General features: G+C 41.7%; 2 protein-coding genes across 6 annotated transcripts in view; one reads left to right on the top strand and one right to left on the bottom strand.

Annotated features, from left to right (window-relative positions):
- Nucleotides 1-26,124, top strand: part of SLC3A1 (solute carrier family 3 member 1) — a 32,281-nt gene extending 6,157 nt beyond the window's left edge. The window contains exons 4-10 of one of the 2 annotated variants that reach the window (XM_059134594.1): nucleotides 1,537-1,662; nucleotides 12,493-12,612; nucleotides 14,542-14,666; nucleotides 16,456-16,651; nucleotides 18,866-19,033; nucleotides 19,887-20,003; nucleotides 25,289-26,124. In XM_059134594.1, the coding sequence (XP_058990577.1) occupies nucleotides 1,537-1,662; nucleotides 12,493-12,612; nucleotides 14,542-14,666; nucleotides 16,456-16,651; nucleotides 18,866-19,033; nucleotides 19,887-20,003; nucleotides 25,289-25,729 (1,293 nt within the window). In that variant the 3' untranslated portion in view covers nucleotides 25,730-26,124. The remainder of the gene's footprint in view (nucleotides 1-1,536; nucleotides 1,663-12,492; nucleotides 12,613-14,541; nucleotides 14,667-16,455; nucleotides 16,652-18,865; nucleotides 19,034-19,886; nucleotides 20,004-25,288) is intronic. The other variant, XM_059134595.1, reaches the window with a different exon arrangement.
- The window catches only part of PREPL (prolyl endopeptidase like), a 53,042-nt gene continuing 49,696 nt past the window's right edge, over nucleotides 23,894-27,239 (bottom strand). For all 4 annotated transcript variants that reach the window (XM_059134591.1, XM_059134589.1, XM_059134593.1 and 1 more), the window contains 2 exons: nucleotides 26,865-26,938; nucleotides 23,894-26,519 (listed from right to left, as the gene is read on the bottom strand). In XM_059134591.1, the coding sequence (XP_058990574.1) occupies nucleotides 26,430-26,519; nucleotides 26,865-26,938 (164 nt within the window). In that variant the 3' untranslated portion in view covers nucleotides 23,894-26,429. The remainder of the gene's footprint in view (nucleotides 26,520-26,864; nucleotides 26,939-27,239) is intronic.

Below are 27,239 nucleotides of genomic sequence, written 5' to 3'. Positions count from 1 at the left end.
CGAGCCCCATGACGGGCTCTGCGTTTAACAAGGAGTCTGCTTGTCCCTCTCCCTCTGCTCCTCCCCCTGCATGCTGTGTCTCTCTCAAATAAATAGATAAAAAGCTTTATCTCTTCCTGATAGGACTGTAACAGCCTCCTCTTCTGGCATCCAGTTTTTCCATCCTATCTGTTCTCCACTGTAGCTAACATTGTAGGTTTTTTTTTCTTTTATAGCCTAATAGTTGATACATACAAAAAGTTGATACATACAAAAATAGTTGATACATACAAAAAATAGTTGATACATACAAAAAGATATGTATTATGAGAGATGTATAAACACCCTGTGTATAGCCATACAATGGAATACTACTCAGCCATAAAAGGAATGAACTATTTTTTTCCAAAGATTTTTATTTATTTACTTGAGAGAGAGATTGAGCACAAGCAGAAGGAGCAGGAAAGGGAGAAGCAGACTCCCTGCCGAGCGCAGAGCCTGATGCAGGGCTCGCTCCCAGGACCCTGGGACCCTGCCCTGAGCTGAAGGCAGATGCTTAATGACTGAGCCACTCAGGCGCCCCCCAGATGTTCTGTTTAACAAGAAATGAACAAAAGTCCAAGCTAGATCCCTGAGGAATGGTCACATGGAAGGAGCCCAGGTGACTGAAACGGATTCAAGAGTCTGCTCTGGAGTCCCAGATGGGAGCACTCCTCGAAAGAGGCGATCAGCCCCCAGGTCACACTCGGCTGGGCACCAACACTAGAAGTTGCCAGATTTCTTTTATTCCTGAGAGCTAGTTGAGTTTTTAAGTGGATGATTCTAATAATTTTCTGAGATATAATTTAAATATTCACTCTGTGGGGATTCAGACTCCAAGACCAGGGACGTCTGGATGGCTCAGTCAGGTAAGCATCTGCCTTCAATTCAGGTCATAATCTCAGGATTTTGGGATTGAGTCCTGCATTGGGCTCTCTGCTCAACAGGAAGCTTCCTTCTCCCTCTGCCCCTCCCCCTGCTTGTGTTCCCTCTCTTGCTGTGTGTGCTCAGAAGGGAGCCTGCTTCCCTTCCTCTCTCTCTGCCTGCCTCTCTGCCTACTTGTGATCTCTGTCTGTCAAATAAATAAATAAAATATTTAAAACAAAACCAAACAAACAAAAAAAAACCCCTCTAAGACCAGTGGAATGTGTCTTTCTCCCCAAATGACCATCATTTGCATCACTTCACAAACAGGAGTTCTGAGCCTGTATAGAAGGTTCAAGAAAATATGCTAGAAATGTGGGCTCTTTAATTTGGCCTATTCTGCATTTGAGAGCATTGGTTGCTTGTCATGAACAGCTTCTACTCTACAAATCTATCCCAACCACATTTGTGCGGCACTAGGCCAGTGGGTGGCATTTTAAGGAATTGATTTATCCAGTGTTCTCCCTAGAAGGAAAACTTAGAGGATTTGTGCTCTCAGCCTGCACAGGACCAGGGGTGGTAATGATCATTTCTTTTTGGGCACTGCCATTATATGAATGCTAAGTAAGTGACTTGCTGGTTTCTGTTTGCTAGTTAAGTGTATACGGAAACTCCAGTTGGCACTTTGACGAAGTACGAAACCAGTGTTATTTCCACCAGTTTTTGAAAGAGCAACCTGATTTAAATTTCCACAATCTTGACGTTCAAGAAGAAATAAAAGTGAGTACAGATACCCACACAGTCTTCTCTACTGCATGGGCGTTGAAGTGGCTATTTGACACACTTGATGTTGAACAGTAAGTGTTCAGGCAAATCCAAGTACTGTGATTAAATTCTGTGATTATGGAGTCTGATGCAAATATAGATGTGGTGGTGGTGGTTTTTTCCTCCCTCTCACCCAGAACAGGTTACAGGGGTTGGAGGCCGAAATACCTGGTACCTTCGCCTCGAGGTGCCCCTCTGCCTGGGACATTGAGCCGATGTAGTGAGGTAGGCAGATTGTGGACTCTGGGGTCTGAACCTACATCTGGACCCAGCCCCACTGCTGGCTATGGTGGGCCCCCGGATGATGTATTTAGCTTTTCTTTGTCTCTGATCCCTCATCTATGAAACATGACTGATGGCAGTACTTGTCTCCTGGGCTCCTTGGAAGAGTAGAGGAGATAACCCATGCGCAGCCCTTCTGTATTCACTCAGTAAATATTCACTTACTGTTTCTCCGTGCCAGGTCCTGTTCTCAGCACTGGGAATGCAGCAGTGAATTAAAGAAGCCGTGCTCTCAAGGAGTTCCTTGTAAACCGAGGGGAAGGCAGACAATTAGCAACTAAATATAGAACATGTCAGGTTATCCCTCAGGGGAAGGAACATCAGAGTGCCCGGCAGAAGTTGGTTTGGAGACCTCCGTATGTTGAGGTCCTGTTTGGACAAAGACCCGAAGTTTGAAGGGGAGCCCTGTGGAGATTTGGGGGAAGAGAATTTCAGGCAGAAGGAAAAGCCTGTGCAAAGATCCTGAGGTGAAAGTGTGCTTGGTGTGTTTCAGAAATGACCTGGAGGCGGGTGCGGATGGTTGCCAGATAGAGCCAATACGCATGCAAGACTCCAAGGCAATTTTCATTTCAGATAAATAATGAACGACATGCCATTTGGGACCTCCTTCTACAAAAATGTTACTCGTTGCTCATCTGAAATGAAAACTTAGCTGGGCATCCCATGTTTTATCTGGCAAGCCTACTAGAGCACTGGAGTGACAAGAGGGAATGTTAGGGGCAGAGATCCCCAAAGTGGGGTGAGGGTAATTCCGCAGGGCTTGCATGCTGAGCTGCTGAAGCTCCCTCTGCAGCCCCTCACGGGACATTTCCTGTCAGCTCTCACCAGGTGGCAGCTCTAACAATACCCCACCAGGAATTCATGATAAGTGTCAGCTGTGTTGTCCTTGCTGCTATGGCGACAGTAGGCAGGAATTTAGGTTAGTGGGGTAGTGCTCTGCGGTAGGTGGGTGGGGGAGCTGAACCGATCAGAGAGCTGTACATCCCTGGAGTATGATTCAGGGGTTTCACACCTTCACAGGGTTATGCAACCATCACTCCTGGTTCCACAACCTTTTCTTCACCCCAACAAGAAGCCCCATACCCGTCAGCAGACACTCTCCATGCTCAAGTCCCTGCCCCCCAGCATGGGGACATCCGCTCATCGCTCTGTCTCTGTGGATATGCCTGTTCTGGACATTCCGGATAAACGAAATCCTACAATATCTACCTATATGTCAATGATATGTATCTGATGTAATCTATATTTATCAAATTGAGGAACTGCCCAGTGGCACCATTTTCCACTCCCGCTGACTGTGTGAGCATTCCGACTTTCCGACGTCCTCAGCCACATTTGTTATCGTCTGTATTTTTGAGTACCGTCATGCTAGTGGGTGTGGAGTAGTGTCTCGCTGTGGTTTGTTGTTCCCTGATGGCTAGTGATGTTGAGCATCTTTGCATGTGCTCATAGAGTTTATTTTTTATTTTTTATTTTATTTTTTATTTTATTTTGTACATTTTAAATTGTTTTCCAGGTTATCTATGTATTTCCTTTGTCGTTTGTGCCTTTAGTGTCATTTGAAAACTATTGCCTAACCCAAAGTCCTGAAGATTTTCTCCTATGTTTTCTTCTCTGACTTTTAGAGTGGGAACTTTTACATTTTAGGTCTCTGATCCATTTTTTAAAATTACTTTTTATATATGGTGTGAGGGGTCCCACTTAATTCTTTGGCATGTGGCTATCCGGTTATGTGTGGGTTTTTTAAAAAGATTTTATTTATTAAGATTATATTTATAAAATATAAAAAATATTTATTTATTTAAGATTATTTATTTTTTAAGATTTTATTTATTTGTCAATTATTATTAATTTAAGATTGGGAGAATGAGTGGGAGGAGGGGCAGAGGGAGAAGCAGACTCCCTGCAGAGCAGGGACCTTGACAAGGGACTCCATCTTTGGACCCAGGATCATGATCTGAGCTGAAGGCAGACGCTTAACTGACTGAGCCACCCAGGCGCACCCCCCATTATATGTGTTTTAGAAAGATTATTATTGGGACACCTGAATTGGGCTCCCTGCTCAGCAGGGAGTCGTCTTCTCCCTCCACTTCTGCCCTCTCTCAGCTTGTGCTCATGCTCTCTGTCTCTCTTTCAAACAAACAAAATCTTAAAAAAAAAATAGGGGTGTCTGGGTGGCTCAGTTGGTTAAGCATCTTTTTTTTTTTTTTTTTTTTAGATTTTATTTACTTATCTGACAAAGACACAATAGACACAGTGAGAGAGGGAACAGAAGCAGGGGGAGTGGGAGAGGGAGAAGCAGGCTCCTTGCCAAGCAGGGAGCCCAACATGGGGCTCAATCCCAGTACCCAGGTGTCAGGGCCCAAGCCAAAAGTAGAGGTTTAACAACTGAGCCACCCAAGTGCCCTGAGAAACCAATTCTTCATTTCAGCTCCAGTCATGATCTCAGAGTCCTGAGATAAAGCCCTGTGGCAGGCTCTGCAGTTAGGATGCCTGCTTGAGATTCTCTCTCTCTCCTCTCCCTCTGTCCCTCCTCCAGCTCCCCCCTCTCTACTTACAAAATAACGAAATACAAAAAATCTTTTAAAAAATGAACATAAAAAAGATTATTATTTCCCCATTGAACTGTCTTGGAACCCTTTTGAAAATCAGTTGGCCATAAATGTCAGGATGTGGTTCTGGACTCAGTTTTGCTCTATTGAACTATAGGTCTGTTCTTCTGCCAAAAGCACAGTGTTTGGATGAGTGTAGCTTTATAGGAAGTTTTAAAGTTGGAAGTATGAGTCCTACAACTTCATTCTTTTCCTTCAAGACTGTTTGGCTATTTTGGGTACTTGTATTTTTCTATCTGTTTCACCCATCTCCTATCCACCTCCCCTTTGGCAACCACCAGTTTGTTCTCTGTATTTAAATTTCTGCTTTATGTTTATTTGTTTTGTTTCTTAGATTCCACATATAAGGAAAATTAGGTGGTATTTTTCTTTGGCTTACCCATTTCATTTCATTTATTTATTTATTTATTTATTTTTAAAGATTTTATTTATTTATTTGACAGACAGAGATCATGAGTAAGCAGAGAGGCAGTCAGAGAGAGGAGGAAGCAGGCTCCCTGCCGAACAGAGAGCCCGATGTGGGGCTCGATTCCAGGACCCCGGGATCATGACCTGAGCCGAAGGCAGAGGCTTTAACCCACTGAGCCACCCAGACGCCCCCTATTTCATTTTATGATACCCATAGGTCCCATATAATACCCATAATACCCATAGCATAGTACCCACTAGGTCCATCCATACCATGCAAATGGCAAGATCACATTATTTTTTATGGGTGAGTGTGCGTGTGTGTTTGTGTGCGCACGTGCACGTACGCACACCACATCTTTATTGATTCATCTTTTGATGGACACTTGGGCTGCTTTTCTATCTTGGCTGTTGAATAATGCTGTAATAAACATAGAGATGCATGTATCTTTTTTTTTTTTTTAAAAGATTTTATTTATTCATTTGACAGACAGAGATCACAAGCAGGCAGAGAGGCAGGCAGAGAGAGAGAGAGAGAGAGAGAGAGAGAGGGAAGCAGGCTTCCTGCGGAGCAGGGAGCCCGATGCGGGGCTCGATCCCAGGACCCTGAGATCATGACCCGAGCTAAAGGCAGCAGCCTAAACCACTGAGCCACCCAGGTGCCCCAAGATGCATGTATCTTTTTGATGGTACTTTCATTTTCTCTGGGCAAATATCCAGTAGTGGAATTACTGGATCATATACAGACCATATGAATTTTAGGACCAGCTTGTCAGATTCTGCAAAGAAGCCCACTGCTGGGATTTGAGTAGGGATTGCCTTGAATCTGGGCATCAATTTCAGGGGGAATATTGCCACTTTAACAATATTAAGTCTTCTGATCCAGGAACAGATGTCTTTTTGTTTGTTTAGGTCTTTAATTTCTTTCAACACTGTTGTAGTTTCCAGTGTACAAGGCTTGCATGTCCTTTGTTAAATGTATTCCTGTAGACTCCTTAGTTTTAAGGCTGTTTTTACTATACATATTTGATGTTTCCCAGAATTTAGATGAATTGCTTTGGGATCTGTTCTAGAAGTAGGCACCAAGTCAGGGCAGCCTTGTCCCATTGGGGTTGGGGAGTGGTGAAAGGGGACAGACACTGCTACTAACTAGGGGTTAGTTTTAAACATCTTTGGTGGAGTGTGGACTCTTTTCTCCATCACCAAAGATCATTTACACACCCCGACCTGCACCTTCTCCCCAACCTGCCCTCACACACTTATGGGTGTTTATTTTGTGCCAAGTGCTCTACCTGGATCATCTCATTCAATGATCAGACCAAACCCAACTTAGGAGATATCTGGACCATTTTACAGAGAAGGAAGCTGAGGTTGAAGAGGGAAAGTCACCCACCTGGGGAGTGACAGAGCAGGATTCAAACCTAGAGTCCATGCTCTTCCCCACAACGCTACTTCTGACTTGAGGCCAAGCTGGTTCTGTCTCTCTGCTTCACTTTTCCTACACAGTCTTTTCAAAGGGATTCAGTTGGAAATTCATAAATGTAAGTGTAGTCCAGTGGATTTGTCCAGGCTCCTGGTGGCAACAGGGATGGATGGTCTGAAGATGTTCAGACAAGTGTGGTCAACTTTGACAAAATGTGCCAGCCAGTGCATTAATTATTTTTTTGACTAATCCAGCTGTTCCCTTGCAGGCCTCCAGGCAGTGGAGTGTGAACAGGAGCCTTATTTACTAGTCTCAACAGGATTAGAGTCCTCTTGGGATGAATCATTCCTGCCCCCAGTTGAAGATTGGACATTTTTGCAAGGCTGGTATAAATTTGGGATTAGCAGTAGATAAGAAAGGCAGAGAAGCTCTAAGGGAAGGCTCTTTGCTCCTGGGGAGCAAAAGGGAAGACTTTTTAGCATGAAGGGAACTTTCCAACACCCATCTATCCCCCAGTAGCTCTTATCTCTGCAGGAGAGCTAAGCAGGTTAATAATTTGCAACTCAGGGAGTTTGTGGTGGGGGGAGGCATTTGTATGACTCCTGTTTGCATTCCAGCTTTCACTCCTGGAGACATCTGGCTCCGGCTCCCATCAGATTTCAGATTATTGGCATAGCGGGAGGCTGGCATTCAGGGGACACAAGGCACAGAGCACCCTCCTCTCTGAACTCCCCCTTGCGCTGGCCTTCAGGGGACTTGACTCTGCCCTGAATCTCTCAGGGCTTAAGTGTGTTTACCTAGCGTAGTCTAGAATCCTTCTTGGAGAAGATGGGGGCTTAGGTTTGTAGAGTGTTTCGTAGTCACTCTTGTTTTTACTTGCCCTCAAATCCCTTATTTGACAAATGAAGGAACTGAGAGGAGAAATGACCCATTGGGTTAGCAGCAGAGTAGGGAAAAGACTGTAGAGAGCCCAGCCCTCTGCCTGAACTGTGTCAGTATGACCCTGATCCCACCAGGTGGAAAGGTTGAGCCCTGAGTGTGCCATCCTGGGGAGTTAGCATGTTTGTGGCAGCTGGGGACAGGGAGCCCCGAGGGCTCCCCTACCCTCCACCCCTCTGGTTTAAGATGGAACCTTGACTGCAAATGTCAGCTCTGCTCCTACCGAGCATGGTGTGGGCAGCTCCATCCAAAATAAAATGGACTCATACCTGCTTAATAAACCAGCTTTATGCTTGCAGATAATACCTGGGCCCTGGGCCATTACTGTACCTCCTCTATGCCAGGCACTTGGGTATAAATCCTTAACTCATTGAACAGTGTGTATTCAGTAATGACCACATGCCAGGGGTAGGATGTTTGGTCAGCTAGACACACGCTGTAGCCTTCTTAAGCCTTCTATCCCGAGGTGGGAGGGAGACAATGAAACGGGCAATTACAGTGAGGTGTATTGAGTGGTGGTGATTGTAGGAGGTAGGAGTACATAGGGCAGGCAGCTGACCTGGACGTGAGTGGGAGAGAGCAGGGAAAGCTTTCAGAGGGTGTAGTGATACCTAAGAGATGAGCCAAGTGAAGAGGCTTGGGGCGGAGGGTTTCAAGCAGAGGGAGGGCATGGATCAGGGACATTGGAGGTGCTCGGAGTCGTCCCATATGGCTGGGACATGGTATATGGAGAGAGAGCTGGCTCAATGAGACTAGAGGGGGATGAGGCAAGGTGAGGAGTTGGCTTTACAGGGTCTTAGGGAAATCATTTTCCATTTGCATTTTGGAAGTCAATGACTTTGCAGAAGGGGTTTGAGTGGGGGCAGGTTTGGAGGAGAAAGCAGAGGAAATGGGTAGGGGTGCCAGACAGTACTAATTCTGACGCTGCTACTTACTAACTCTATGACCTTGATCGAGGTACTTCATCTCCCTGTGCCGCAGATCCCTCCTTAGTAAAATAGGGACAGTAATGGCACACACATTGTAGGGTTGATTGGGGAGATGTGTTTTATTTTACTCTAAGATTTTATTGTTTGAGAGAGAGAGAACATGAGCGGGGGTGGGGGGTTGGGGCAGAGGGAGAGGGACAGGCAGACCCCCTGCTAATCAGGGAGCCTGACACAGGGCTCCATCCTAGGGCCCTGAGATCATGACCTGAGCTGGTCAGATGCTTGACTGACTGAGCCATCTAGGCGCCCTGGGGTAAGTGTTTTAAACTCTATAAGCCATATAAGTCATCGTGTCCCTTGTTATTTGAATGCTTGTTAAATAATCAATATGTGGGTAAATACTGTCATGAAATGGAGCACAAGAGCCCCCAAAGAGTGCTAATATTTAAAGGGCTGCAGAGTAGACAGAGAAGAGTGGCAAACGAGGAGCAGGTATCTTGAAGCCAAGTGATATGTGTTTTTCTGGAAGATGAGTTTGGTCAGCAGTGTCAAACACTGCAGAGAGATCAGGTTATATAAAGACCCACATGTGGGGCACTTGGATGGCTCAGTGGGTTAAAGCCTCTGCCTTTGGCTCAGGTCATGATCCCAAGCCAAGGTCCTGGGATCAAGCCCCGCATTGGGCTCTCTGCTCAGCAGGGAGCCTCCCTCCTCTCTGTCTACTTGAGATCTCTCTCTCTCTCTCTCTCTGTCAAATAAATAAATAAAATCTTTAAAAAAAAAAAAAGATTCTCTCTTGGGAAAAAAAAAAAAGACCCACACGTGAGTGGACTCTAGCAGCAATACCTTTAGTCCAGGGTGGGTTGGTGAGGTTGTGCAGCTGATGCACAGTGGGGAGATGGGATGGTATCTGCATGGGGCAGAATCCTGAGCTCTTGATCCTTCCATCATACCCTGCTCCTGGAGGAGAGAGCCAACAATTTTACTAAGATTTCTGAACAGCAGTAGAGTCCGTTTTCTTTCCTTTGCTTATAAACAGAGGATGTAGTTTTCCTTCTGTACTTCTAAAGTATCCTACACTGTCTTCTTCCTCCTCAAGATGGACGCCATGGGGTTATGTCAGTTGCAAGACGATGTCTTATATACACAACATGTAAGAGCAGAACTTTTCTATTTCCCAAAGTAAGCTTTTCAGGCAAATGGGCCCAGTAACTTCACAAGGAAAGGTTTGCCTCAATTGTGAACTTGGATATTAGTAATGCTTAATTGATTGCTTTTTTTACTCAGAGCAGTGAGTTAAGGAGAAAAGAATGGAAAGGTGCCCAGTAGAAAAATGGGGACTCTGTGATGTCACGGGAGTGCTACAGGAATTGGGGACACAATGTACTGTCCCAGGAGTCCCATGGCGCCTTGGTGGGTCACCCAGACCTGGCGGAACTAGGCTCTGTGCCCATTTCTACACCCGGCACCCCGGGAGAGCTTAACTGGAGTAAAGAGAGGGTTAGCGATTAAGATCTGGAGCTCCCTTTTCTCACCTAGTTGGGAGAATAAATAGCACAAAGCAAATTAGTTTTCAAGAGCAAATTTTGAATTATCTGTCATTTACAATGACTCTCAATAACCATCCAGCTTTTACTGTTTTATCTCCTTAAACAATGACAGTAGCTCTTACTGGACTAAAGTGGAAAACCCCTGCTGGGGCCCGAAACCTTTGCTGGGATACACATTTCTCATTTTTTATGGCTGGGTCAATGGTTAGCAAGGCTAACTATTCCCAAAAAGAGGATACCACAAAGAAAGCAGATTCCCCTCCACCCCCATCCCTCGTAGGAAATCAGTGCTCCAAAGCTTAATGTTTACAACGGCGTGGCGTTTAATGTTTCCCCACGTTTTTGTCAGAGGTGGTTGGGGTAGATTACAGCTATTTGTCGTTTCCCGCCCCGCCCCCAACACCTCTGGTGTTCCCTCAAGTCTAGCGCCACCTGGGGGTGGACGCGGGTTGTGTGGGGTCCGAAGTTTGTGAAAATTTGGGACCTTCTTAAAAGTGTAAAATTAGAGTGTTTATTTAGAATGGAGAAGAAGGTAGGTAGGAAGGGGCCCAAGTAAGTGAGGGGTCCTGAAGCTTAAAGCTTGTTAGCTTCACGCTGAACTGACCCCTGGGGCCACTGAGACCATTCTCAGGGTAGAACACATTAAGGGGCATGTTAATATCTGTTGACTTCTCTCTCGACCTCGAACCCATTGCTCTCACTTCCTGCCGTCCTGCTGCACTCACCTCAAGGGCAAATCCTATTTCATCTTTTCTGTACTACCATGTTCCTCTCCTTTAAAGCTTTATCTACCTGTAACTTAAATATTTTTTCATTACTATTTGATATCTACTTGGGGATTCTTTTTTTTTTTTTTAAAGATTTTATTTATTTATTTGACAGAGAGAGAGATCACAAGTAGGCAGAGAGGCAGGCAGAGAGAGAGAGAGAGAGAGAGGAGGAAGCAGGCTCCCTGCTGAGCAGAGAGCCTGATGCGGGACTCGATCCCAGGACCCTGAGATCATGACCTGAGCCGAAGGCAGCGGCTTAACCCACTGAGCCACCCAGGCGCCCCACTACTTGGGGATTCTAAATAAATTCAGGAGACCTAGGGCCAGGTCTGTTGTATTTTGCTCATCGCTATAGGGCTTAGCTAAGTGCCTGGCCCATAACCGGAACACAAATACCGAATGAATGAAAGTATTTGGTAAGAGTAAGATGATAGAACAAATTTGTGGGTTTTGTGTGGCTAGAGCCAGCTTACCGTTATTTGGTTCAGTTGTGTCCATGCTAAGATTGTAAACAGTCTGCTTTTTGATTGGAAAATCATTTTCAAGCTTTGTTATTTAAAAATGTCACCTTAGTGCTCGCTTCGGCAGCACATATACTAAAAATGTCACCTTAAAGTGACCTGACTTCAGCAGTGCTAACCCTTGCATATAGCCTGTAAGGAACTCTCGAGACCCTTGAATGGCAGCACTCTGGAGACCCCATATTCACATGTAGATACAAGAAAGACTTCAAAGGAAACATGTGATTTGGGGGATAGTCTTCATTTGGGAGCTTTGCATCTGTTGCCCCCCATAAATTTGGTACTTGAATCTAGTACTTTGAATTGTGGACTGTGTGTTCTAATGCGGTATGTTCCTGTAAAACCTTCCATTCAGCAAGGGATGAGCTGAGCAAAGTCAGGAGAGCCACTGTTCCTTTGCAGAAGGGCAGCTTGTAGTTGATGCTCCAGTAAGGGCCAAGCTAGGAGGGGTGGGGAGTTGAGACCTAAGCCCTTCGGCTCTCCAAGGCCACTTGGTCCTCCACCTGCCCTGATATATAGGCCAAGTCAGTCTCTGCCTCTGTGCTTGGCCATCCTGTCCTACAAACAGTCCAGAATGTTCTTTGTAATCTCACTCCCTGAAAAAACTCCCACTGGTCAAAGTAGAACTAGCTCTTCTTTCTCCAGGTATGTCTGCTCATGTTAAATTTATTCTTCTTGGAGCTCTAACACCCTGCAAAGGAATCTCCTTTCATGATGTTGAGCTACATACACCCCACCTTGCATTATTAGGTAACTTGCTCCTGTCCCCAATTATTCTGTAGATGCCCTGAAGCCAGGGAACATGTACTTTTAGGTCCCAACAGTATCACAACATGTTGGACTAACTTGGGCTTGATACTGTGTACTTTCACTAAGGACCTGGGTGCTATGTCAAAGGCAAGGGAAACAAATGAAAACTGCAGTCTTTCCTTCTAGAATCTCCCAGTCTGGTGGAAGAACCCCTCATGACCTGATGCTTAGCTGGTTATTTTCTCTGTTTGGAGTGACCTTTAAGGAACTGGGGGTAAGGGGAGAGAGATACGTTCCCAGTTTCTCCTGAGTCCTTTCATTGTGGCTTCATTCCTTTTGAGTGATTAAGCTTTGTAAATGTGCTCATAGCATAGTTACCAATGTAACATTCTGGATTTGAAGTTGAGGGAAGTATGGGGGTCCCAAGTTCGTTATATTAAGACACTGCTATGCCTAACAGGTAAAAATATACTGTGTGAGTGCTGTGCTTGCTCTGTATGTGGATTTGGCTGTTTTCTGATGGGAAGATATTACAGACACACACTTTTATTAAACATTATGATGATAATGTAACCAAAGGATTTTGCTTCTTTATATTTAGGAAATTATACAGTTCTGGCTCAAAAAAGGTGTTGATGGCTTTAGTTTCGATGCTGTTAAATTTCTTCTAGAAGCAGAGCATCTGAGAGATGAAGCCCAAGTGAATAAGGCTCAAATACCGGTAATGTTAAAACATTATGTTCCCCCCTTTCTGAAAAATGTCATCTGTGTTTTCTTTTTTAGCATGAGACAACAATGACCAGAGATGATAATGTAGTTAAATTTATTAATATATGCATCTGAATTTAAAGCATAGTTTTGTTTTTTTTTTTAAGTAAATTCCACATCCAGCATGGGGCTGCATGGACAGCATGTGCTTTCAATCTTCAGGAAGTACAAGAGTTTCAAATCCATATGCCTAGATGTTTCCATCCATTGGTTCCCTCTGGTATAGGGCATCCTTGAGGAGTACTTTGGTGACAAGGGTTCTGAGGGCTGGACACTGGACTCTGCCAACAGCTATAACTACTCACTGTGATTTTATCATCTCATTCAAGCTACAGTGAGGAGGCCTATTAATTCCTCAGGTGCTTCTGTAGTCGTTAAAGGACACACAAAAGGGAATAAACACTTGCTGAGTATCTACTATATGCTGTGTGTTAGGACAGTCCCTTCAACTCTTGCAACAGCTCATGAGAGACATTTCATGATCCTCATTAGGAAATCTTAGAGAAGTTAATTTTTCAAGGGTGGTAGAGATGATAAATAGAATTGCAAACCAAGCATATCTCACTAGAGTCTGGGCTCTTTGTGGTTCCACACCAGTGGCTCTCACCTTTCCCCCCATGTCATGCATAAGAACCAGGACGCCACTGTGCTCTTCTGACCACCACTCTACAGACACTCTATGTTCAATGGAAAAGTAGACAGGAGTCCTAAAATGGGTTTCAAAATAATGGATTTGTAGATTTACACAATGGAATAGTATACATCAGTAAAAATAAATGAATTATAGTGACACAATATGGGTGAATATTAGCTGTATAATGTTTAGTGAAGAAAACCTTAAATAATTATAGCATGATGCCCTTCTTATAAAATAAAATGAAATTGTTGTTATTACCAAGTATCTAGCTTCTGTCCTGAGTAATAGACTTATGGGTAATCTCATTAAACCCAGTCAGTTAACCAAAGAAAAGCTGGCAATGCAGGGACTAGTTACAAGAGCATGTCATGAACCAAAGGCTGTTTTTTGTGGGGTAGGTAAAGCACATGATTTCCGATATAAAAAATGAAGAAAAAGAAAATGGAGCCGGAAAGTGTTTTATTAGTTAGTCCCAAAGAGACACACTTATCTTTGGAGAAGAAATCTCAAAGTAACCTTGCTAATTATGATGAAATGTAAGAAAGGCATATGTTTCCAGTTATGATCAGAACAATAGGTTTTGTGTGGCATTCAAGAAAAAAACTAAAGAAAAAGTTATTTCAGGTAGAGAGCGAAGATTCCAAAAACTTTAGATCTAGCAAGTTCATTTACTAAAAAGGGGTCCACTGAATGAACGGCAATGCAGGTTTACACTGTCTAGTCTGTCCGTGTCCCAACCCTAGAGCCTTGGCTTGTGTTAGACAGAATCTTTGACTTTGGATTCTAGATTACTGTAACCCTAGGAAGACACAGAATGAGTATCAGGAATAATTACTGAAACCCTGGCAAAGTGGCTCTTTACCACTTCTAACCTTTATTCTTACTATTACACTTTGGACAGAAATTTTGTGAGCAGATCAAGCATAGGTGTAACAGTTCTATATATTTGCTTTGCTTTTAGGTGCAGCATTTAGGAGAATTAAATGGGAGAGGATTCTGCTAAATAAATAGACTATTGGTAGTTAACGGTCAGATGTTCAGTAAAGTTTGTTTACTAGATTTACAGTTGATAATAGTCATGAATGTTATTCTCCAGTCACCAAACTCAGTGAAAGTCTTAGGATCATCTTTCAGGTTATATGCCTTGGTTTGAGCCCTTTGAAGAGACAGTCTATATTCGCATAAAGCCAGTTATGGACATCTGACATGGGAAACGATGGCAGCTATGCTTTTCTGTCTCCAAAGGACACGGTGACACATTACTGGGAGCTGTACCACGACTTCACAACCACGCAAGTGGGAATGCATGACATTGTCCGGAGCTTCCGGCAAACAATGGACCAGTACAGCAGGGAGCCTGGGAGATACAGGTAATCACAAGACACGCTTCTGTTCTTCAAAGGCATAGGGTGTGACCTGAAGTTAATCCTTCACAGCCAGGCCTTCTCAAGAGGTTTAAGCTATTAACAACCCCCCATGACTACAGTGTATTACAATTTGGTTATGCAGGGGCCTAGTATATTCTTTTGTGTTGCTTAACTTTGATTTCCAGCTTCCTCTTTTGTAAAATAATGCCCATCACAGTACTTATTTCACAGGAATTTTGTGAAAATCACTCAAAAGGTAGCATATAATCTAAAATCTTTTAAAAAAAGATTTTATTTTTTTATTTGACAGAGAGAGATCACAAGGAGGCAGAGAGGAAGGCGAGTGAGAGGGACATGCAGGCTCCCGAGTGGAGAGTCAGATGCAGGGCTCCATCCCAGGACCCTGAGACCATCACCTGAGCTGAAGGCAGAGGCTTAACCCACTGAGCCACCCAGGCACCCAAGTAGTCTCTTTTTATCATTACTATTTGGTCTATTAGTGTCCAGGATACAGTATGAATTCGAATGTTTCAGCTAAGCTGCTAGTAGGTCACAATGGTTTACTAACACAGCTTTGGAATCAGATGGGCCTAAAGCAGCATTCTGTGTAACAGCTGTGTGACCCTGGACTGGTTTGCTGACAAAATGTACCATTTTCTCATCAATGAAAAAGTGACAGCAACACCACATCAGGGTTTTGTGAGACTGCATGAGATAATGTAGATGAAACACTTAAAACTGGGACTAACACATAATAAACACTCAATAAATCTATATGTATACAGATCTATATGTATACAGATCATCCAATAGCATGAACAGAAATAAAGAAAATTCTCCTCCTTAAAGTAGGTCCTCTGATTGCTATCTCCATTCTATAGATGAGGAATCGGAGACTCCAAGCTGTGAGACTCCCGTCACAGACAGTAATGGCAGGAATGGGACTGGAACTGAAACACCTGGGCTCTAGATACTATGCACTTGCACTTACCTCAAACATGTAAAGCCAGCACTGATGTGGGTCACTGAGGCTAATGTGTCTTTCCCTGACAGTGTTTGCTTTTAAGTAAGCTCTACACCCAATGTGGGGCTTGAACTCATGACCCTGAGATCAAGAGTCATGTGCTCTACCAACTGAGCCAGCCAGGAGCCCCTAGAGTGCACCCCAGTAATAAAGTGAGACTTTACAGGGATTCCTGTACAAGAGGTTTCTGGGGAAAACCTCCTTACATGATATGCAAACATACACTATAGATTCCAAGCAGAACGATGAGAATTGATGAAGTCTTCATGGAAGTTACGGAGTTTTTTTTTTTTTTTTTAAGATTTTGACAGAGAAAAATCACAAGTAGATGGAGAGGCAGGCAGAGAGAGAGAGGGAAGCAGGCTCCCCGCTGAGCAGAGAGCCCGATGCGGGACTTGATCCCAGGACCCTAAGATTACGACCGGAGCCGAAGGCAGCGGCTTAACCCACTGAGCCACCCAGGCACTCCAGAAGTTACAGAGTTTTAATCAGACTTAGGAAGGAGAGAACCATATTGACTGAGATTCAAATGTGTTCTTTAATTCTTACACACAGCCTACTATTAGGCTAGTCCTTGGGTTTATTGTCCATGAGAAATGAGAAATTGTCCAGGTGGCCCAGCATGCTATTACTTGGCCATCTGGCTTGATTATGCTTCCCAGTGAGTCCAGCCAGATACGGTTAAGTCAGGCAGACTGAAGCAGCTGCAGAATGCTCCCCAGTCTTCTGACAGGCCCTGAGGACACTGCACCCTGCTAACTCTTCCAGGTTCATGGGGATTGAAGCCTATGGAGAGAGCATTGACAGGACCATGATGTACTATGGGCTGCCTTTTATTCAAGAAGCAGATTTTCCCTTCAACAATTATCTCAGTAAGCTAAACACTCCTTCTGGGAACAGTGTGTTTGAGGTTATCACATCCTGGATGGAAAACATGCCAGAAGGAAAATGGCCTAATTGGATGGTAAGTCCTCATGCCCGAGTCAGGAGATCTGGTGCCGGTGTGCTTGCTGAATAGTCAGCCCTCAAATGAGGGGTATGTCTGTCTGTAAGGGACCTTAACCTTTCCTTTAATTGGTGATTATTTAGTAAGCCAGGCCAGGCCAGGCCTTTTTGTTATTTTTCATTTTTTTCCTTCTGGTTCTCAGACTAGATAATCTCGATTGCACAGTGTTCAAATCTGTCAAGCCCATCTAGTGAACTTCTCCTTTCAGTGGTCATACTTTTTCAACTCTGAAATTTTTTTCTGGTTCTTTTTCATATCTTTTTATTGATAATATCTATTTGATGAAACTTGTCCTCACACTTTAAATTCTGTGCTTTTAGTTCTTTGAACATAAGTGTAGTAGTTCATTTAAAAATCTTTGTCCACTAGTCCAATGTTTGGACTTTTGTTTTTTGTTTTTCTGTTGCTCTGCATGCCTTCTGTGTTCCTTTTTGTTGCTGAAAACTGGGTATTTTAAATATTGTAGTAATGTAGGAAATCCCATTCTCTCCTCCTCCCCAGTGTTTGTTGTTGCTATTTATTTAATTTTGTAAAATCTGTGTTCTTTGTTGGGTATGGCTACTTGGTGAGTTTGTTTATTGTAGGTTAATGATTGGAAGAGATTCCTGAACCGCCCTGAACCACTCATTCCTCCAGCAACGGCTGGACTGTGTGTGTGTGTGTGTGTGTGTGTATGTGTGTGTGTGTCAGTGTCAGTCAGACTTTCTCGGAGGCCAGTATGGTCATCTCTTCCCCAGCTTTTAAGGTTTTTGGTCAGTCTCTGTTGAGCCCCAGTTGGTACCACCACTTCAGGCAGGTGTGATGCTAAACAACTGCTGATTCTTTCTGCCAAATACCTTGGGGATAGGGGATTTCTCCGATGAATAAGAAAAATCCAACTAAAAGTGAGTACTAGAAAGGTCAAATAGTGACAATTCTCTAAATGGAGCTTTTGGTGAACTCTAAACTTATTCTCCCCCTCCAGTGGCTCCTGTTTCATAGCTATAGTAGTTCTAAGACTGAGGTTTTCAAAGCTATCAAGGATCTGAGGGGGATGAGTTCAAGGCCTGTTAAAATGACACAAAGCTTGATGTTTTTCTTGAATAAATGCTTCTTGGATTGTTGAAAGCCTTTAGTTAGTTTTCACAGTTATTGAGAATCCACAGTTTCTTATCAAAGGCTCTCAATAAAATAAACAGAGGCAAAATTTGACTTTTCTGGTCATAAAAATAGAAAAGTAGCTTATAACGGTCTATACAAAGATACCTGTAAAGACAGTTTCAGTACATCTTAAAAAAAAAAAAAAAGGCAACCTCCATCCAAGTTCTTATTCTCAAGGGCTGGTTTTGCATCATACCCTGCTTTGAGTAAGTGATGGAGTTTCTCAGAGAGCTTGTTTCATCATTTGTAAAATGGAGATAATACCTGAAAATGGAGGAGGGCAATCAGATGTAATGTAGGCATGAAAATATTTTTTTAAAATTTATTTAAGTAATTTTTATATCCAACATGCGGCTCAAACTCATGACCCCAAGACCAAGAGTTGCATGCTCTTCTGAGGGGGTTAGCCAGATGCCCCGTAAGTACTTTATAATAATAAATAGTAAAATGCCAGGCTATTGAGATTGAGTTGTGGTATATCTTAACAAAAGCTATGATGTTGTAAGGACTAGATAATATGAAATTAGAGCATTTAACAGAAATACCACATTTTAAAATAGAAAGCACTTCAGAAAATTTCCTCTTGGACTATGTACTTTTCTCTACAGAAGTTGATTTATCTTTAAAATTTGTTTTGAGTATTTCAAAAGACACACACACACCCCTCAGAAATCTCTCCTGCTTCTGTGCTTTCCACCTCTTCCCTCCTTCTTGTGTTATGGGAGAACATTTTCGTTTCCTTCCTTGTCCATATTCTCTTATACAAATGTGTGAAAATACTAACATGCACCCTCCTAAATTTTGTATTTGCAATAACTCTGTGAAATAACTTGTTACCACTATCTTGTTAATCATAATGGCCAAGACAGTAAATTGGTCAGTTGAACAGTAAGTATCAGTGTTGGGACACAAATCCAAGTCTGCTGATACCAATGTGTACCCACAGCAAACTTGGTTTTATTGTCTAATGAACTTTTTGTAGAATAAATTTTCTGTATACTGAGCTGTGTTCTTGAAGTATCTGCCTTTCAGATTGGTGGACCGGACAACGCCCGGCTGACTTCTCGTTTTGGGGAAGAATATGTCAACATCATGAACATGCTTATTTTCACACTCCCTGGAACTCCCATAACTTACTATGGGGAAGAAATAGGAATGAGAAATATTTTAGTCACAAATCTCAACGAAAGCTATGATGTTGTAAGTTAACATTATCTAACTATGTGAAACTAGAGAATCTACTATTCCTATTCTACTGCTGAAAATTAGATTTCTGCTTTCCTTTCTTACTATCACACAGCTCACTTGCTTGTGTTTCCTAAGCCACACAACTGAATTGTAGAGCCCAGGAATCTACATTTTAAAGATGTTTTCCAGCTGATTCTTGTGAGGCACACTAGAATTTGAGTACCCGTGTTTTGAGTTTGGAACATTAATTATAGTGCTTGTCTGTAGTACCAGACTTCATCTGAACACAGCACAGGAGATTCTTCCTTTCATCTGGACAAATGTAAATGCACAGCTTCAGACTTGACTGGTTTTTATTATTTTTTGTTTGAGGCTATGGGTTTCAAAATTGTGTTGTTGGATGAACCTGTAATAATCTGTATGGTTAGCTCTCAGTGTAGAAGATCCAATTTTCCTAACTTGGGGTGTGTGCTTTCATGTGCGATCACCAAGCTGGGTAAAGAGGACGGCACTTAGGCTTACTCGTACGTGCTGCACACCTGAACTCACCATCACTGCACCATGGAATGAACTGGCAGTGATACATCTTAAAATCCTACATTGCTCATTCTTAGGGAAAAGCAGTAAAAGACTCCAAGCATGTACCGAAGTCCAGTTACTATAGTTTATTGAAACTCAAGATGTCACTATTTTCCAGTTAAAAGTGTGAAGCTGGCTTACGTACTGAATATTTAAGTCTTTTCATTATGAATGCTCACGAATACAACTATTAAAAAGAAATACAGGAAATTAAATAATTATGAAGTAGATCATGCCCAAATGACATTTCTTTTACTAACTAAAGTACTGTTTTCTTTTGACACAGAATGCCCTCCTCTCAAAGTCACCAATGCAGTGGGACAATAGCTCAAATGCTGGTTTTTCTGAAGCCAGTCACACCTGGTTACCCATCAATTCAGATTACCATACTGTGAATGTTGATGTAAGTATCAATGAAAATGTTATACTGATTCCAGAAACAGGATATGAGTTTCTGCGCTGCCAACATATACTCACCATGAGGGTACCTAAAACCTTAACTGATGTATCTTTAAGTCAATCACATAGACTTCTCTTATAGTTAAGTCATGTTTTTGTGAAAATACAAACTGGTACAGAAGTGAACCATTGGATTGAATATATATATATATATATATATATATATATATATATATATATATATAATTATTCACTGGAATTACTTAAAAAAAAATAAAAGGAGCTCAAGGCTCTTAAAGATTTTATTTCAGAGTGAGAGAGCATGAACTGGGGTGGGGTGGGGTGGGAAAGCAGACCCCCCACTGAGCAGGGAGCCTAACACAGGGCTTGATCCTAGAAGCCTGGGATCATGACCTGAGCTGAAGGCAGATGCTTAACCCACTGAGCCACTCAGGTGTCCCCTAAGATCTGTTGGCTCTTAAGGAAATTTTATGGAGGTCTTTCAACAAGCTATCTGTCTTCCTTTCCTGACCTCAAAAGGAAGGAGAGGAGGAGATCCATCAAGACTCTTTACCTGGAGAAACCAAGACATGAGTAATTCCCAACAGTAGCTATTCTGGAAAAGCACACCCTTTGGCTTTTGCTCTTTTGCCTATACTATTTTCTGTTCTCAGGTGATCAAGTTTGCCAAATTCTGCTGAAATTGCTGGAATCTGTGCATTCCTGTTTAGAAAATTTGTTTGCTCAATACATTTCCTTAGACCAGAACAATAATGAAATGGCTCCAGGTGGAATCATGTACCAGTGAAAACGGGTCACTGGAAAACTCAGGAGAAGAGAAATTACTGGCATTCCATGAGAGGCAAAAATTTCCCCTTATCCCAATTTACTATTTGGTAATTTTAAATTACCAAAGTATAGCTGACACACAATATTATATTAGTTTCAGGTGTACAATGTAGTGATTCGACAATTCTGTACATTTTTCAGTGCCTGCCACAGTCACTGTAGTGTTCCTGGGTTATTCTGTTTCAAGCTTCATGCAAACCCTCCTATGCCTACAACTCCCTGCTCTCCACAGAGACTTTTGGGATAGTATTAGTTTTTGTTTTATATATTCATAGGTCCTTGAAAACAAAAATATGCATTTTAACATTTGTGCTTTGGCTTTAATACATCTCTTGATTTTTGTTATGTGTAAAATATATACCAGAAGATGTGCAAAATGCAAATTAAAAGTTTTTTCCTCTAACATTCACCAAGCCTTTCAAATGATTATGAGTAATATTTGGAGGGATGCTGAACTGTAAGAAAGTTACCAAAAGTCAGGCAAGGCTATTTAAAATACATCCATAAAAGCCCTAGAGATAGGAAAGAGTTTAAGTAATTTCTAAAAGAAAGTAAAATTAAGCTTCCCATAATTACTAGAGGTAGGCAACTGAAGACAAGGAGTATCAGAATGCAAAAGGAAATGATCACCAAGAGTTGAGAAAAACTGAGATGAGAGACACCACTCTTAACACTGTAGAAAGTAGATTCTTGATTCTTTGCTTAGGGGTGGCTCAGTTGGTTGAGTGTCTGCCTGTGGCTTGGGTCATGATCCAGGTTCATGGGATCTAGTCCTGCAATGGGCTCCTTGCTCAGTGGGAAGCCTGCTTCTCTCTGACAAAAACAAAACAAAACAAAACAAAACCAACTTTTTTTTTTTTTATAAAGATTTTATTTATTTGTTTGATAGAGATCACAAGTAGGCAGAGAGGCAGGCAGAGAAAGAAGGAAGCAGGCTCCCTGCTGAGCAGAGAGCCCAGTGTGGAGCTCGATCCCAGGACCCTAAGATCATGACCTGAGTTGAAGGCAGAGGCTTAACCCACTGAGCCACCCAGCCGCCCCTGACCAAAAAAAAAAAAAAAAAAAAAAAAAAAGATTAGGTATCTTAGAAATGTAGAACATTGTGAAACACTGAAAAAGAAACCCTAATTAGTGTGCTGGAAGACTGACCCAGAGTCTCCCCCCAGAATGCACTGTAAAAAGGCAAATAATAGTGTAAAGAGAAAAATGTTGATACTTCTAGAAGAGAAACCAGAAGGAAACATACTAGAAACCAGAAGGAAACATACAATCCAAGAAATAAAGAAAACTCAGATATTTATCTTTTCTAGAATGGTAAGAATAAAGGCAGAAGCCAAAACAGATTGCCCAAGCAAAGGACTGAGAGTTGCACTGGCTTGTCTAGTGGATCCTAGAACACCTTAGAACTTTAATCTTTAAAGCTGTGATCAGAAACTTGATTCTAAACCTATAATCCTAAATCCATTCCAATAGGCATTCAAGAATATAGACCTAGAAAAGCAAGGACCCCAATTTTTTCCATATATAGCTACTTTCTGAAAGAATAATAAACTCTAAACAAAAAATGAATCTAAAAGACATGAGACTCTTGATTTAAAGGTTTTAAGTTCGAGCCCCACACTGGGTGTAGAGATTACTTAAAAATAAAAAAAAGACACGATGTAGAAAATACAGTAAGGAAAAGAACTTAAGGATATTTTTTGATACAGAATGTAAAAGAAGGTATTCTGGAACAAAAATTTTACGAGATTGACTTCTGTATGGAAGATGGCAGGAGAAAGAGAGAGAACGTATAAGCAAGCAGGCAGTCTTTTCAGGGCATGGAAACAGAGTAACTCACTCTAGGTTTGAGCTTAGTGACCATTCACCACTAAGACTATTAAATAGAACGTAAAATTCACTTCCCGTGACACACTAGCACCACTTCTAGTGGCTACATTAGAGCAAATATAGAACACTTCTGTAGCACTTCAGGCAGTTCCAAATGTTAAGTATATTTTAAAGTGGTTATTATGATTTTAAGGGTGGAGTTTTCCTTCTCTCTTTATCTGTCTTTATTTGACACGGACAGAGAGGGAGAAAGCAAGCATAAGCAGTGGGAGTGGCAGGCAGGGGAGAAGCAGGCTCCCCAATGAGCAAGGAGCCTGATGGAGGCTTGGTCTCAGGACCGTGGGATTATAACCTGAGCCAAAGGCAGCCACTTAACCGACTGAGCTGCCCAGGCAATTTTCAAAGAACATTAGAAGGAAAAGTATTATACATATCAGATCAACTTGATGCTAAAAAGGATGAAAACAATAGTGCAATTATAAATGAAAAATAAAAAAAAGGCTGAGACATGGGGTGCCTAGGTGGCTCAGTCATTAAGTGTCTTTGGCTCAGATCATGATCCCAGGGTTCTGGGATGGAGCCCCACATTGGGCTCCCTGCTCAACAGGAAGCCCGCTTCTCCCTCTCCCACTCCCCTTGCCTGTGTCCCCTCTCGTGCTCGCTGTCAAATAAAATCTAATTTAAAAAAGGGGGGTGCTGAGACAAAATCTGACATAAAAGACATAGCTAAAACAATTAAAAAATTAAAATAGCTATGGTGGCTATAGCTATCAAGCAAACAAAAAAAAATGCATATAACCTTTGCACTAGTAATTTCATTCTGGGAATACCTGTGTATGTGGAAAATGATGACTCTGGAAAAAGTCAGTTGAATCAATTATAGTTAATTTATGTAATTTATATAATGGACTAGTATATAGCTTTTAAAAAGAATGCACTGATATGAGACCATCTCTAACATATATTAACATGTATTAAATAAAAAATAGTGTCCATCATGGTATCATCCCACTATTTGTACAATGAAAAAGTATACCTACATACGTTTGCAGAGGCATAAAATGTACTATGATACATAAACAGTAATAGTGTCTATTTCTGAGAAAGGAAGTGAAAAGCTAGGGGACAGTGTTAAGAAAAACCTTATTTTATATATTCCTCATAAACAGATTTTATATTGCATGCATTCCTATTAGAAAAATAAAGTTACAAAAAGCAGGTGTGGAAATATTTAATAGCAGACAAAATAGAATTCAATATGAAAAGCATTATGACACAACTGCAATTTTCAAAAATTGATAAAAGAACATTCCACTACAAGTCATGAATCTATGCATCTAACAATAGCTCCAAAATTTATAAAACAAGTACTACAAGAAATGCCAAGAGAAACTGACAAATCCACAATTACAGAGACATGTCAACATACTTTTAGGAAGTAGACACAAACAATAGTTAACACTTACTGGGCACTTCTTCGTGAGTGGCACTGAACTATGCTTTTCCATGCATTATCTAAGGCTATAGAAAATGTTAATAGTAGTTTGACAAGTCATATACATATACCATAAATACCTTTGTACCTGATAACAGAGAATAAACATTTTTTTCATTCAGCAGATGTTCACTGAAGACCACACATTAGGCACCTGCCCCCAAACAACAATGATAACAGCAACAACAGCCACCACCACCGCAGTTAACAGAGTCCAAGGAAATGAACACTACCACTGATTTGGCAATAGCTCTTATGAAGACTAATTTGGCATTATGTATCAAGTGTTCATATTCTTTGACACAGTAATTATTTTTCTATCCTAAATAAATAACCCAGATATGGGGGAGGCACTAAAAATATGAGAAAACATTAGAAAGCTAAATGTTGAAATGAGAGAGATGGTTAAGTATGGTATATCCATCCAATATAATATTATCCTGTTATTATTAAGATGACATTTTAACATAACAGAAGATGCCTGAAATGTTAAAGGAAAACACAACATTAAATTGTTTATGTTTTATATAGCTGTGAAATAAAGCCTAATCTTCCTTAATGGACAGACATTAAGAAGTATGATTTTTAATTTTCCCTTTAGGCAGCATTTTGCTTTGCACCTTTTTGCGACTTTTGGCTTACCATCAGCTATGCAAGGAACACAGGTCTGCTAAAGTTAAAGCAACCAACCCACATTTCTACAAAAGTGAACAGACAGGCCCTCAGAGTCCGTGGCCACAGTACCTGCTTTTCTGCCAGTTACAGTGTAGCATAAAGGGGCTGTATTTAGGCACGTTAAACACCAGATGTCTTAGACATGGACATTCGCTTTGGAATTCCTAAAGTGGAGTCAGATTTGGTCCCTCATCATCTCTGGCCAAGATGTAGCAGGGCACTGAGCAAACAATGACTCTCTGCATTTGCAATCTGTCAGTAATTAAACTATTCTTAATACCTATCATTACTTAAAATTTGGTAGTCATTTTAAGGGGCAAAACCGAGGCAAATTTTTTTGGGAAATAAGTTCTGGTTGATACTAGAAATACATTAAAAAACCTAAACAACTCTTAGAATCAAACATTTATGTTAAAAATTATTTTTTTCTTTTTAAATAGGTCCAAAAGACTAAATCCAGATCAGCACTGAAGTTATATCAAGACTTAAGTCGGCTTCATGCCAATGAGCTGCTCCTCAGCAGGGGCTGGTTTTGCTATTTGAGGAATGACAGCCACTCTGTTGTGTACACAAGAGAGCTGGATGGCATCGACAGAGTCTTTCTCGTGGTTCTGAATTTTGGAGAATCAACAACAGTCAATCTAAAGGAAATGATTTCTAATATTCCCACGAGAGTGAGGATAAGGTTAAGTACCAATTCGACCTACGAGGGCAGTGAAGTTGATACGTATGGCATTTTACTGGACAAAGGAGAAGGCCTCATCCTTGAATACAACACGAAAAATCTCCTTCATCATCAAACAGCTTTCAGAGACAGATGTTTTGTTTCCAACCGGGCATGCTACTCCAGTGTATTAAACATACTGCACAACTTGTGTTAGGCACCTTTATGAAAGAGATGAAGACACTGGCATATCCTGTTCTATTACAAGCATGTGCAGTACCTTCATGCATAGCACACTGCTGGGTGAATACAACTTGAATGTAATGGCTTTAGAAAAGGTTCCCAAATGTTTTTTAAAAATAATAAAATCATCGCTTGTAGAACTTGTAACTTTACTGAGATAGCATCAATATAAGAGATGATCAGAACACCTTAGAGTCGACTCCAGAATATTAGATAGATCTGGTGAATTCTAATGTGAAAAAGGTTATCGTTTTTCACAAAATACAGGCATAGAAATTGGAGGATGACTTACTGCGGAAGTGTCTAAATACGTTTACTAGCAAAGAGGCAGGACCTTGATTTGTAAACTTTTCAAAGAAAATGTTAGAACAGACAAAAACAAAGCTGTTCTGAAGGGGTGGGGAAGAGTTGTGCTGTCACCAATCCTTCCTTCACCCCCAAGTCCATGTCCTTCTGAGAAGTGTGGTTTAAAAACTACTTTCTTAGGGGAAGGGACATGTGCACCAATGGAGAGAACAGTATAAGCAAGTGAGATGTACACCAGACAAAATTTGGATGCAGAAGCAATAAAAATTACTTACGAACTTAAAAAAAATCTCACTTTTGCTTACCCAATTGGAAATAAGACTATGAAATATTTCAGTGTGTTTCCAATTCCCCTGGAATGCAGCATTTCAGAATTTTAGATACTTCTTAAGATTCTCAAAAACACTGGTGCTGTCAAGTCCAAGTTCCTCGTACAGGAATTTAATTTGGGCTGTGATCTAAAAGAAACACATTTAAAAAATTAGAGGGCCTTTGTGGTAGAATTCCAGTGCTAAATCTCTATCCATCTTCACCTAACACTTAGGTCAACAGTTTGTGGCAAGGGTATCTTTATTATTTGGGACAGAGGCAGAAGGTGCTCCCATGACCTTAACAGAGCTCACAAGTGTTACGAGGGAACCCTTTCTCTGGACTGTCAGGGTTCCTCTTCCCACCTTGGGCCTCAGCCACAGACCAGACTGCTAGGAAGCAGCGGTCATAAGACCCCCTGCAGCCACTGAAGTGCGGACTACAGCACAGCTCTACCTGGGGACCTGGCAACCGAGAAGAGCTTGATAACATACCTTTTTGTGAGAGTCCTCAATCACATGATTGCCTCCAGGCTGAATATCTAACACAACATTGGGGGCCTGATAGCCTGAAAGAATTAACATATGAAACAATTAGGTTCTTTGAGACTCATTTCTCCCCCTCTTCTCCCACATATGCTATTAAAATCATAGTGAAGGAAAAAGGCATAAATTATCATCGCCAAGAAAGAGATGGGAAGGGGCAACCAGAAGACAGATTTCTAAAACAGAGGAAACAGAGGAGGACGACCAGTAGCTGAGGACACTGGATGGAAGATACTCGTAGGGTCACATTGAGAAAGTTGTGATGCAAGAGGAAGCCAGACTGGCCCTGTGGAATCCGTTTTGTGATCCGGAAACAGTTGTATT

Source organism: Mustela lutreola, chromosome 9 (assembly GCF_030435805.1).
Source record: "Mustela lutreola isolate mMusLut2 chromosome 9, mMusLut2.pri, whole genome shotgun sequence".
In the NCBI taxonomy this organism is placed as follows: Eukaryota; Metazoa; Chordata; class Mammalia; order Carnivora; family Mustelidae; genus Mustela; species Mustela lutreola.
The sequence above is the reverse complement of the archived record's forward strand: the minus strand, read 5'-3'. Positions and strand labels throughout refer to the sequence as shown.